Below are 12175 nucleotides of genomic sequence, written 5' to 3' on the forward strand. Positions count from 1 at the left end.
TTCAATAAATATTTGTTGAATAAATGACTATCAGCAATAAGGTAATTCTTGTACTATTTGAGATTATTTAACAATATTCAGTTGGTAGGATTCATTACCAACTTTTCTAAGGTCTTTCACTGTTATATGGACAGAAAATTGAAAGCTATCTGGAGAAATTTGTTCTCATTATTGAAAGTGGCTTATATAAAGTAATTATTTTACAATGGGTTTACATGCAATCATTTATAATATTTGCATGTATAACTAGTTATCTGCACTGCACAGATTCGAAGTAGATTCATGCATAGAAAGGTTATTTGTTACAGGGAAAGCATCCCTTTCCTGGAGATAACATGTTATATGTATTTTTCAAATAAATGTTACCTAGGAAGTATTTGTAGTGATGCTAAAATGTTACTATTCATTTACGGAATGTCCATAAATCAGTGTATAAAGAAAGAAAGAAATCAGGCATCAAAAGTTCAAGGACATGATGTTTGGCTTGGCCCTTGAAAAACAAATATTGTGTTTCTTTAAGTTAGTCCACATATAAAAGGTGTTCTTTGATTTCTCACCAATAAATTATAATTGAATAGGGAGAGGAGTGGTGTTCCTGTAAAGTACAGTACATTACTGAGAACAGATGAACTAAGAAATAAGCACTTCTCCTTTTGAAAACTGTAACTGCTTCACATAAGCACAGGCAAAAGAATGTAAAGAAACACTGGTTCCTTGCATTCTGGCAAGATTTTGTAGTTGTAAAATCTATCAAATCTTAAATATTATCTTTGCTTGAAAAATAAGCAAAACCAAAACAGAGATGTTCTAGAATTCATGAACATATGTGATGCTAAGTGAATATATAATGTCTGGGCTATCAATTTCTTCCTATAAATTTATTAAATGGAGTATTATGAAGTTAAAGCTAGAATGGTATCTAGAGACTATCTAGGTCAAACCTTTCTTTTAGCAGATGAAGACCTTTAAACTTTATTTTTTAAATTTTACAAATGAGAAAACTAAGTCTCTGAGAGATTAAACGATTTTCCCAAGTTCAGATGACTAGTTAGATAATTATTAATTACATGCTACAGTTACCAGGAGAAACTGACATTGAATTCTGTCTTAAAGATGATATTTTGCCTGGCAACCCCTAAGAACTGCAGAAGAAATTTGAAGCTATTACCTATGGATGCAAGTTATAGTAAGGAAAGTACAAGTTCATGTGCCCAGATGGGTTGAAGTTGTTTTAACATATGGAGATGCTTGTGATGTAATGGATCCAATGGAGAACAATAGGATTACTCTATCTTGAACTGCAAATTTTAAATATAAAATGTAAAATTTGGGACTTAAAAGTCATGAACAGTTTGCAAAGACTAGTCAAGTCTAATAAAGAAATGCTCTCCATTTCAGAAGTTGAGAGGCACTGAAAACACTGTGTTACCTCTTCAAGATCACATGGTGCAACCACTAGTCAAAAAAACAAACTAAAAAACCCCCCAAAACCACCAGTTTTTAGAGTAGGTGTCATATTGGTCTTTGTTAACACTGTAAGGCACGGAGTTGGGAAAGACTTTAGATGTTTACACACAAATTCATACTGACCTGCTTAGACTTGATAGGAAGAGTTAAGACAGATTTTAAAAACTAAAGCTTACTTGGTGGAAGAGGCTCATCGATTGTTGGGTAGTGATGATGTTCAGGCCTCAGGGAAGGAAGCTGGCTTACTGGCTGGGAATTATGGAGTATAGGACATTCACCTACGGACAAGATAGTCAATACATTCAGATTCATTCACTGCCGTGGCAACATCATCAAAAAAGCATGACTGTAAAACTAAGCACTACAAGAAACAACCCCAAAGAGTGGGAAATCCATTTGTGTGTGTGTGTCAGTTTGCTACATTCACAGTCATTTGTGAGAGTGGGAAATATTTTTTTTAAAAGAAGAAAATCCAAACACTTCATAACTAACGATCTGTGCCACACAGTCCAATATGTAGGATTTGAGTCTGATTCTGTAATGACCCGAATTTCCTGAATCAGAAAGTGGCACCAGAAAGGAACACGAGAGAAAATTAGCAGAGCCTGATTTTAGCCCAGTGGAGGAAATAGGCCTGTTTGAGGGAAATGCAATGTTTTATAAGTTTCCATAAAACTTCCTTGGGCTTGTGCAAAATGACACCTTCTCACTTGGATAGGTTTCATCACAGGGCTGCCGAAAGGCTGTTTTTCAGATTTTTGAGGGGAATGAACTCTTAGATGGTACCAAGACAGGTCAAGGGGCTGGCGAGCCAAGAATGTAAATTCCTGTAGTGGAAAGCTGGAGGCTGGGGGGCTGGGGAGAGGAGACAAGGTGCTGAGGGATCTCAGGACTGTCCAGATTATTTTGAGAGAAATCAGACAAGCAAGGGTGCGCCGGAAAGAGGAAAGGACAAGAGACAAAGGAAGTAGATAAAAAGCAGAAAGACGGCGACAGGAAAGCTCAAAACACAGAAATGGGAAAGAAGGAGGAAGAAAGACAGACATGGAGAAAGTCTAGAAATAAACATTATATCCACAGGATGCATGCCTCAGATTATTAAAAGGAAACCTACAACAGACATAGCTTATATTGTTCTCAGTTCGGACTTATAATGAACTGAACAATGTTCTGAAGTGGTGTCCTCAGGCATGTAGAGCAGCCATGCAGAAGGCAGGCCGGCAGCACCAGCTGCTTGGGTCACATAATCAGAGGCCAGTGCTCTTGATCTTTGCAGAGTGAGAAGGGCCCAGGACAAAGGATGGCCCTTTTTCAGATGGTTCCTCCTGCCTCACACGGTGCTGGTTTTCTTGCAAAAGGCTTTAAGGGCCAGAGGGCAAAGGTCAGGCCTTTTCCTTCTTCTGTCCTCTGCTGATGCAAATAGCAAGTGTTCATTATCCCTTGGGTCAAAAAGGAGAGAGACTGAAAAATGGTGGTCAAATGGTTGTAGGATCTCAAATGCTGAATATTTCCTAGAATATCCACACATGGAAAGGATGATTATTTCTTCTCACTCTAGTTCTATGGAACTGATCAAAAATAAAAATAAATTAATTAGGAAGAAAGGTGGGTTTAATTTTGTGATTTAATTCCTAGAGCTAACTGGCAAACAGAAGTAGAGATATATTCAGGAACAAAGGGTCCTTTTAAATGTTAAATATAGAACATTATTTGTTGAGCAAATTCTGCTATGTTACTCAAATCCTCTGGGTCCTTGGAGATGCTAATGGAAAACAAGGAAGGTTCCCCTCATGCTGGCACCCAGTTCATTGTGGACAGACTGCTGTTTCAAAGATGGGCTCTGTGTTTAAGTGGATACTGCACTCATGTTTGTTTGTATACATGTTTAGTGTCAGAAATTAAACAAAACCATGGTATAGTTGTTATGTCATCAGCTGCTGCATTTTTAACTTAGTTTCTTTAAAAACAACAATAGACTTACCTCTTGAAATTAATGCAACCAATCAGGTTAATTACTCCTCCAAGCTAGTGGAAATACAATATTGTCGACTGCCTGGGGTTAATGGAGCTGATCCCACCTGCTTGTGAACCCCAAGCAAATGCAATGATGTGACCGACATGTCTCAGCCGACTGAATGGATGGAGGCACTGAAGAAGCAAGCAGTTCTATTCTGCACAAGGACAGGGCTCCACATCATCACCCTTGCCTCAAACACAAAGCAAGTGTTGAAACCCACCAGAACCTCCCAGAAGGAGATCTTCTGCTAAAGCAGCTAAAGGGAATTTATAAATTCCCTTCTATTTATAAATAATATAACCTAATTGTAGAGAAAGATAGGTTGCCTCACATATTATTTGAAGCAAAGTGATTTATACCTAATAATGTGAAAATTTCCCTTCAATTATGAAGTACAGGAAATGCAAATTCAAAGGATTGTCTTAGATGCTTTATACAACATAATATAAACAGTTACCCTCACTGCTTGTCTGCCTGGAAGAACCCTCACTTGGTGGGAGGCAGAGTGCTTTTGTAGTATCATCATTTAATTTTCCCAACAACACTTCGAGGGAGATTCTATAATTATACCCATTTTGCACATGAGGAAACTGAGGCACAGAACAGCTAGGTAACTTGGCGAGGAAGTGGGAGGAGTGAATATAAATCCAGGAGGCCTGACTCCAGGGCCTGAGCTCATAACCATGACATTATGTTACTCTTTTCATTCATCTGCAGAAGGTCTTTCAAAAACTATTTTAAATTGAACTTTTAAAAAGGAGGTATTTATAGAGGGAAATAAAGCAAAAAGTATGAAAAGAATACTAGCCTGTATAGTTGTCAGTTCAGACTGAGAACAGTGTTCCTCTATAAATTGTTGGCAGCCTCATCTATGTGGGCACGTGGACAACAAATCCACCTGGGTTAATCTAATGCAGTTTCTCTCTCTCTCTGTCTTTTTTTTTGAGATGGAGTTCTGCTCTTGTTGCCCATTCGGGAGTGCAATGGCATGATCTCGGCTCACTGCAACCTCTGCCTCCTGGGTTCAAGTGATTCTCCTGCCTCAACCTCCCAAGTAGCTGAGATTACAGGTGCCCACCACTGTGCCCAGCTAATATTTTGTATTTTTTTTTTTTAGTAGAGATGGGGTTTCACCCTGTTGGCCAGGCTGGTCTTGAACTCCTGACCTCAGGCAGTCCACCCACCTCGGCCTCCCAAAGTGCTGGGATTACAGGTGTGAGCCCACACACCCGGCCATCTAATGCAGTTTCTACAGTAAAGGAATTTGCAATCTTAGAAGTCAAGGCGAAGGAGCAATAGGGATTTTTATGGAAGCAGAAGACACCCACACAATCACATATCAGGCAGGTCATGTTAAACCCCTGCATTCTTGAAGCATCTGCTGTTGTGAAGCCTGGTGGCAAGTGAAGGACAGTCCCACAATGCAGACACGGTTAGCCTGGGGACTCACTGCTGAGGCGGGGAAGGCTGGCTGGGAAGAAGTCACATGCCAGCGTGTGCATGGCCTTCAGGAGATCAAGAGACCCCTCAGGAATCTTTGTATTTCCCCTTGTGATCACCATAGTGAAGCATGCAGGTGCTTCTTAACCTTTTCTGAGTTTACGCTCTGCAGAGTTCACGAACTTAGACATTTCTATAGAAACTGCCAATGCCAATGCAGAGATGTCCACTGTGACCCTGAAACACTTCCTGCTCTTCCACCTGCTAGACTGTTGGCCTCTAAAGGGCAAGGATGTGACTTTTTTGTTTGTAAAACATTCTTACATAAATTTACACTGAGCCAAGTTTCAACTGACCATGTGTAGACTATCTCCCAACATGGGGGCCAAAAGACTGTGCACTAAAACAGGGTTGTATGGCTCTGAGCTAAGAAAAGTGTCAGTACACTTTTCAATACTAAAAAAAAAAGCTTTTTAGTGAGAACAGTTATTTAATTTTTTACCTCTTGACCCACAAAGCCTAAAGTATTTACTATCTGGCTCTTCATAGAAAAAATTTGCAGACCTCTGTAACCCAACATCCCTGCTAGCTCCTACGTGTGCCTTTTATGTGGAATCCCCCAATCTCCTTTTGTTGTATTATTTTTAATTATGCTGTAATTATCGAGTAATGTCCATACATCACCTGATGCCACTCCATCTTCCTGTGCCCAGTGCATTACATCTGGCCTAGAATAAAGGAAGTCCTCGAAACATCCTTGTGAAAGAAAGGCATTTCCCATTCCCTTCTTCTCACAGGAGGGATTTTCCATCCTGCTCCTTGTGGGTGCCTTTCCATGCTGTCTGTTTTACCTTTCTGCCTGTGTTTCTTTTTCTCTACCAATTTCCTTGCGTTTCTCATTATCGCATGTGCCACCTTCTCTCATTCTTTTTCTGAAATGTAGAAGCGGGCATTATTGAATACTTAAAATTATTTTTTTAATGCTCACTTTAGCTCCTGTTAAAAAAAAAACTTGTAGGCACCAGGGGTTTGTTTAGGTGCTAAGAATTCAAACATAAAGAAACACAACTCTGGCCCTTGATGAGCTTACAATCTAGAGAAAATATCCTCGCCTTTTGTTGGAGGCTAATTTCAACAGCAGAACAGCAAAATAGCAGAGACTATGTTTTTCTCTTTTAAAACAACTGAATTATTTCATATTATTATGTGACTTTTCAATTTTTTTTCCCCAGTCATACCACTGTCACTTGACTGGAAGACAGTTCCCACTCCTGGATAAGAAAATGCAAATTAATTTCACATATAATTCCACAGGCATGGCTAAGAAAGAACATCTTTGGTTAAAACACAGAATATGTTTTAAAACTAATGGTGGCAGCTTTTGGATTTGATTCTTATTAGAAACAAAGTGATTTATACACAATCATGTTATTTTTCCCTTCCATTAGCCAAAATAGCCAACAACAACATCAACAACAACGACAACAACAAAACAAAACCAACAGTAATAACAAGAATTGAGTGGACATAAATAATGACAAATATATGTAGGCTAGACATATCTATATGTACGTACATGGGCTAGTTGAATTCTAAAACAGAGGTAAAATCTGTTCTTCAACTAATATTAACATCTATTGCTAATCTTCCACGTGCTCTGAAAGTCAGCAGATATTTACACATTATCCATTTAATGTAGATAGATTATTTTCCATGTATATCATTTGATACTAGTCTCGGGGCTCTGGCTGCTGTCAAGACTAGGATAACATGTACACTAACCAGTTCTGGTGATTAGTTAAAACAAACATAGAAGCACACATACAAGTGCACGCTCACATCCAACCAGTCGTAATTCCTGGTGTGTATCTGAGACATTGTGGGGTGTCAGCTACTCACAGTCATCTATACGCATACACAGATACACATGCACACATATATGTACAAGACAGGCATACATTGCCCCAGCAACCCCGTTTGACACCGATCCCCCGCCTGTCTTGTTTTTAAACTGTTGGTGACACTTTTGTCCCCCTGATGGTCCTATTCTCACTCTGATCAGGTTTGAGGTCTAACCTTCTCTCCGATTGCTTGGACCTGCCACGGGGGATTCCAGACCTTCCGGGGTTCTTTCCACGTGCCCGCTAGGGGCGGCCAGCTCGTCTTGCCACGGCCCAGCGCCGTTCGTGGACTCCGGGTCCAGCTCAGGGCTCTGCATGGAGTCGGGCACCGACTCGAACGCGCTGTTCTCCTCCTCCTCATCGTCTTGCGAGGAGAAGACCGTGCTCTCAGAGATCTTGGCGCTGTCCACGGAGGAGAAGCGCGTATGGCTGGCGAACCTGTTTCCATTGTAGCAGGAGGGGCTGTAGCAGGAGGCGCTGTAGCACGAGCTGCTGTAGCAGGACGTGCTGTAGCACGAGGAGCTGTAGCACGAGGGGCTGCAGCAGGACGCGTCACAGCCCTCGCAGCTGTGGTCCCCGCCTTGCCTGGGGCTGGAGTCGCTCTCACTCCCGGTGCTGGGGTGCGTGTCGCCATCCTGGGCCGTGCCATTGGCCAGGCTGGGGAAGTGGCCCCCGGAGTGGCCAGGGTGCGCCGTGCCTAGAGTAGCCCCCTCGGGCTCTTCTCTGTCCTGTTCCAGGGCAGATGGGTCAGCGGTCACCGTGTCCACCTCGCTGAGCCCATCCTTCTCCGAGGAGTCCTTGAGGGTGGACTCCTCCTCCGCGCCGTCCTCCTCCTCTGCCGCGCTAACGCCCTGGGCCGAGGGCATGCTGTGCAGCAGGGTGTGGATGCGGATGTAGTGTGTCCGCGGGGTCTCGGGGTCCCCGCAGGCTGACGCGATCACCGTCTCCAGCTCGGACACAGGCAAGGAGCAGGGCCTGCTTTTTCTCTTCACCGAGGCCCGCAGCTGCAGCCTGCCCTCTCCCTGCTCCAGGGTAGACACATCTCCCTCCTCCTCCTCCTGCTCCTTCTCCTCTTCTTCCCTTCCTGCCCGGCTCTGTGTCGTTGCTTCCTCCTCCAAGGGCTCCTCCCCGGTGCTGGCTGGGGCTTCACTGTCTTCCAGCAGCAGTGCTGACGCCTCCTCACCCAGGTCCAGCTGCTCGGCCAGCTCTTCTGCACTGGGGGCAGGCTGGATGTCCTTTTGCACCTGGGCCAGGAGCTCCCCAGCTCCTTCAGGTCCCACAGAGACCATGCCCTGGTCTCCTGCCTCGGTGATGACTGCTGCTTCCTCAGCTGGTCTGGAAAGCTCCATGCTTTGGTTCCCTGGACCATCGGGGACACTGCCCTCACCCAGCTGCTCTGGCTTCCAGCTCTCAGAGGACTCTGCTGCCTCAGACCGAGGTTCCCCACTGCCACTTTCCATCAGGTTGTTCATGGGGCTGTCCTGAATTTGGGCTGACTCAGGCTCGGTACTCAGGGAAATCTCCTCATCATCTGCTGGTAAGAAGAAAAATATGTCATTTCTCCCAGAAGAGAGCATTGTGGTGTTAGGATACCCTGTGGGACATGTAAGCCATCAGTAAGGGATTTCTACATTAGGATATTGAATGTAGGTTGATGAGGGTTTCTCACTGGCCAGAGCTCTAGTGAAAAATTCTGTAAGAATGAGTTCTTGCTATGTTAACAACAACTTGCAGTCCTGGATATATTTCCGAAATATGTTTCAAGGGAATTCATCTTTTGGTTAAAATGCCCGAAGCCTAGCACTAACCCAGTTCTGGGCACATAGTAGGTGCTCAATAGTGTTTGCCACATGGAATGACTTCCAGGGATGAGGGTAGTAGTGGTGTTATTTATAGCTCCTTGATGATTATATTTAGTTAATTGCATTTGCTCAGAATGTTTCCTATGCTTAGGTCCTGCAGGGTGGCATAAGGGGTAAGCAGGATTCTCAGGCAACCAGAGAGCAGAAAAAGGCTGGATGAAGAATGGGAACAATCACAGTCATTCAATATCTCAGGCTGGAAGGTTCCCAACATTTAGAGTTTATTCCAATTTTAAAAAAAAAACAAGGTCTTCACCTCAAGCAGCCATTCATGAGGTAGCAGCCAGTGTTTAACTCTACCTTCCCGCAGCTGTTCTCCTGGATTCCTGCCGGATGTGAAATTCCCCATTTCAAATGCATTAGTGCAATTCACTAAAGAAAATCAGTCCCTCTGGTGAGCTGTAAAGCTGTCCTTATGGCTACACCAAAGGAAGAGTCAGTTGTATTCTCAGGATATAGAAATCGACTGAATTTGAAAAGACAAAACAGTCAAGGTGTTTTCTTACAATCAAAGTTGTATATTGGCATAGGAAAGTACACCTGGAGTTTAATGAGTGGGTAGTGATAAACTCCAGGCTCTAAGTTCTCAAGAGCTTCATTAGACTTAACAGCAACTTGTAAATGGTCCAGGAGGTCCTAACAGTTCTCAATGTGATCTATATTGAGATATATGGGGGCTGCAGAAGAAGAGCAAAAATAGAATTATGAGGCATCTTATCATTCATATTTTGAAATCTGTTTTAGCATTAAATGGAACACTGGATGATTCTGGAGTTTTCTGTCCTATTTATACTTTTCTTGTTTTTCTGTGACATTATAAAAATTCATTGTACAATTATAGTTCTTCAACATGACATTCTCTAGCAACTGGCTAGTCTATATCTAGTTACTAGGTAGAAAGATGTTTCACGTTCATTCATTCATTCATTCATTCATGTATGCGATGATTAACCACCTATGTGGGTGCTGGGGGTAGGATGATAAATAAGACAGAGCTCCCTATCCATGTTGGCCTCATTGTTAACCTTCAGTCCACTGTCTACTCTCTACCTTTGGGTCACTAGAATGAAGAGGAGCTTCTCCATCAGGGGGACAGCAACCTGGCTTCCAGAATAGATCACTGGCTTCTGGGCCTCAAATGGAGAAGATAACCACAAAACCTAGGATATGTCTGGAGAGAACCATGGTTATTGTATTTTAGAGAAAGGAATCACACTTATGACACTAGCCTAGGACAAGACATGAAGTTCATGCTGAAAATACCTGGGTGGATGGAGGAAGTGATCTCAAATCGGAATTGCAGCTGTCCACTCACATGATCTGTCGGAAGCCTGCGGCCAAGTGTGTAGCTGACCACCCTATCCCTAGAAGGAAATAAGCACCATCACAGTTCTGGTCAATACCTCTCTTCCTAATGACCATGCAGGGTGCTTTCTATAAAAGTGGGTGAGGCAGGCAAGCCCAGGTAAGTCCTGATGTGCTTAACAACAGTACAAAACTGTAAGGAAGTCCTTATCGCATACAGATGCCCCTTGACCTACCATGGAGTACGACTTGATAAACTCATCAAAAGTTGAAAATACTGGCAAGTCAAAAATGCATTTAATACATTTAGCCTACCAAACATCATAGTTTAGCCTAGCCTACCTTAAAAGTGCTCGAAACACTTACATTAGCCTACAAGTATGCAAAATCACATAACACAAAAACAAAACTATTTTATAATAAAGTATTGGATATCTCATGTAATTTATTGAATACAGTCTACTGTAGAGTATAGTATCACTCGTTTACCCTGTGATCACGTGGCTGACTGGGAGCTATGGCTTGCTGCTGCTGCCAGCTTCACAAAAGTATCATGTTGTGTATCGCTAGCCCAGGAAAAGATCAAAATTCAAAATTCAAAATTCGATATATGGTTTCTGTTGAATTCATTGTAAAGTAAAAAATGGTTAAGTTGAACAGACTGTCTGTATTCTAAAGCAGTGGTAGGCAAACTACAGCCTGTGGGCTAAATGTGGCCCACCACCTGTTTTTATGCGGTTGTGAGCTTTTTACATTTTAAATGGTTGGAAAAAGAAACAAAAGAAGAGTAACATTTTGTAGCATGTGAAAATCATATGAAATTCAAATTTCAGTGTCCATAAATAAAGTTTTATTGGAGCACGGCCATGCTTGTTAGCTTACGTATTATCTGTGGCAACTTTCATGCTATAATGGTAGAGTTGAGTAATTTGGACAGGGACTGTGGGCCTTGCAAAGCCTAAAATATTTACTACCTGGCCCTGTTCAAAAAAGTTTGCCAACCTGTGTTCTAAAATAGAGAGAATAAAAAAAGACACGGATGTCCTTGGCCTGCTTTTCCTGTGCAGATTGCCATTTTCCAAATATGTCATCAACGATGGACAGTGCCAGCAGATGCATATCTTGTGGTGTATATGTAATGTCTAAGAAAGGATGCTGTCATGGTTACTGGAGAGTCTGTGGGCGCTACAGAATGGCACCTGCTCCAAGATGGAGCAGAGCAAGACTCGTGGGCTGAGTTCTCTGGCTTGTGACTTCCACTTAACACCAATTGCAGGGCTCCGCATTTAGGGATCCCAAGTCTCCACCCTCGACTTTCGTGCCATCCCCTCCACCCCCTCAAAGCAATTTCTTAATTATAAAAAGAAAACTTTCTAGAGGCAATCAACCTGAAACTTTGCTATTATATTTTCACTAACAATACAGCTTCAGCAGAGTAAATGGCCCCTTACCTTGGCCTAAATAGGAAGAGTGACCACCTTAGGATATTCAGGAGTTAACAAACCCAGGGTACCCAGTAATAACAAAAACATAGCCCCAAACCAGTTGTTACTCAAATGACTCTGTATTTATTCCATTTATTAGTTTGTGACACGAAAATAAAAAGATGAATCACTCGCTGATAGTGTTTTAATGTTTCTTTCTAGAAAACACTGGCATTATGAGACAACCTATATCCCAACAAGCCCCTGACTTAAAAATTGTTCTTTGATAAGCCATGATTTAGTGTTTGGAGTTCCTCAGAAGTCCATTAAGTAAAGCATTATGTGCAGAAAAAAATAGGATGAGCTTCAATATTTTGTCTATTTAGAAAGAGCCTTTGGTCAATATTATAAAGTAGGTCTATTACGACCATAACAAAGACATCCTGAACCCAAAACTTAATTGAAATCAGGGGAGGCCTAAAGACAATCAGAGAGTGGAACAAAAATTACATTTATTATGCTTTGCATTTACTTTCAGGGCTTTTCTTTTTTTTTGCTTTTCATCCACTTAACAAATATTTTTTGAGCCCCTGCCATGTGAAAGGTGCTGCAGTTGATACAAAGCATGTCATACATTGCCCCTGCCTTTAAATAGCTTATGTCCCGCTGGGGGCATAAGATAGGACCACTAAATAATGGTTCAAGACAGCCAGTGACACTTCAATGCGAAGGTGAGATGGTTAGAGTTAGAGGCAGAGA

At 42.2% G+C, this 12175-nt stretch overlaps 1 protein-coding gene across 7 annotated transcripts in view; it reads right to left on the reverse strand.

Annotated features, from left to right (window-relative positions):
- Window positions 1–12175, reverse strand: part of HECW1 (HECT, C2 and WW domain containing E3 ubiquitin protein ligase 1) — a 462565-nt gene that overhangs the window by 113525 nt on the left and 336865 nt on the right. For 3 of the 7 annotated variants that reach the window (XM_058445453.1, XM_058445458.1, XM_058445459.1), the window contains 3 exons: window positions 9951–10051; window positions 7001–8359; window positions 1644–1745 (listed from right to left, as the gene is read on the reverse strand). In XM_058445453.1, coding sequence (XP_058301436.1) covers window positions 1644–1745; window positions 7001–8359; window positions 9951–10051 — 1562 coding nt within the window. The remainder of the gene's footprint in view (window positions 1–1643; window positions 1746–7000; window positions 8360–9950; window positions 10052–12175) is intronic. The other 4 variants (XM_032758252.2, XM_032758251.2, XM_032758254.2 and 1 more) reach the window with 3 other exon arrangements.

Source organism: Hylobates moloch, unplaced genomic scaffold, assembly GCF_009828535.3.
Source record: "Hylobates moloch isolate HMO894 unplaced genomic scaffold, HMol_V3 SCAFFOLD_1, whole genome shotgun sequence".
Taxonomy (NCBI): domain Eukaryota; kingdom Metazoa; phylum Chordata; class Mammalia; order Primates; family Hylobatidae; genus Hylobates; species Hylobates moloch.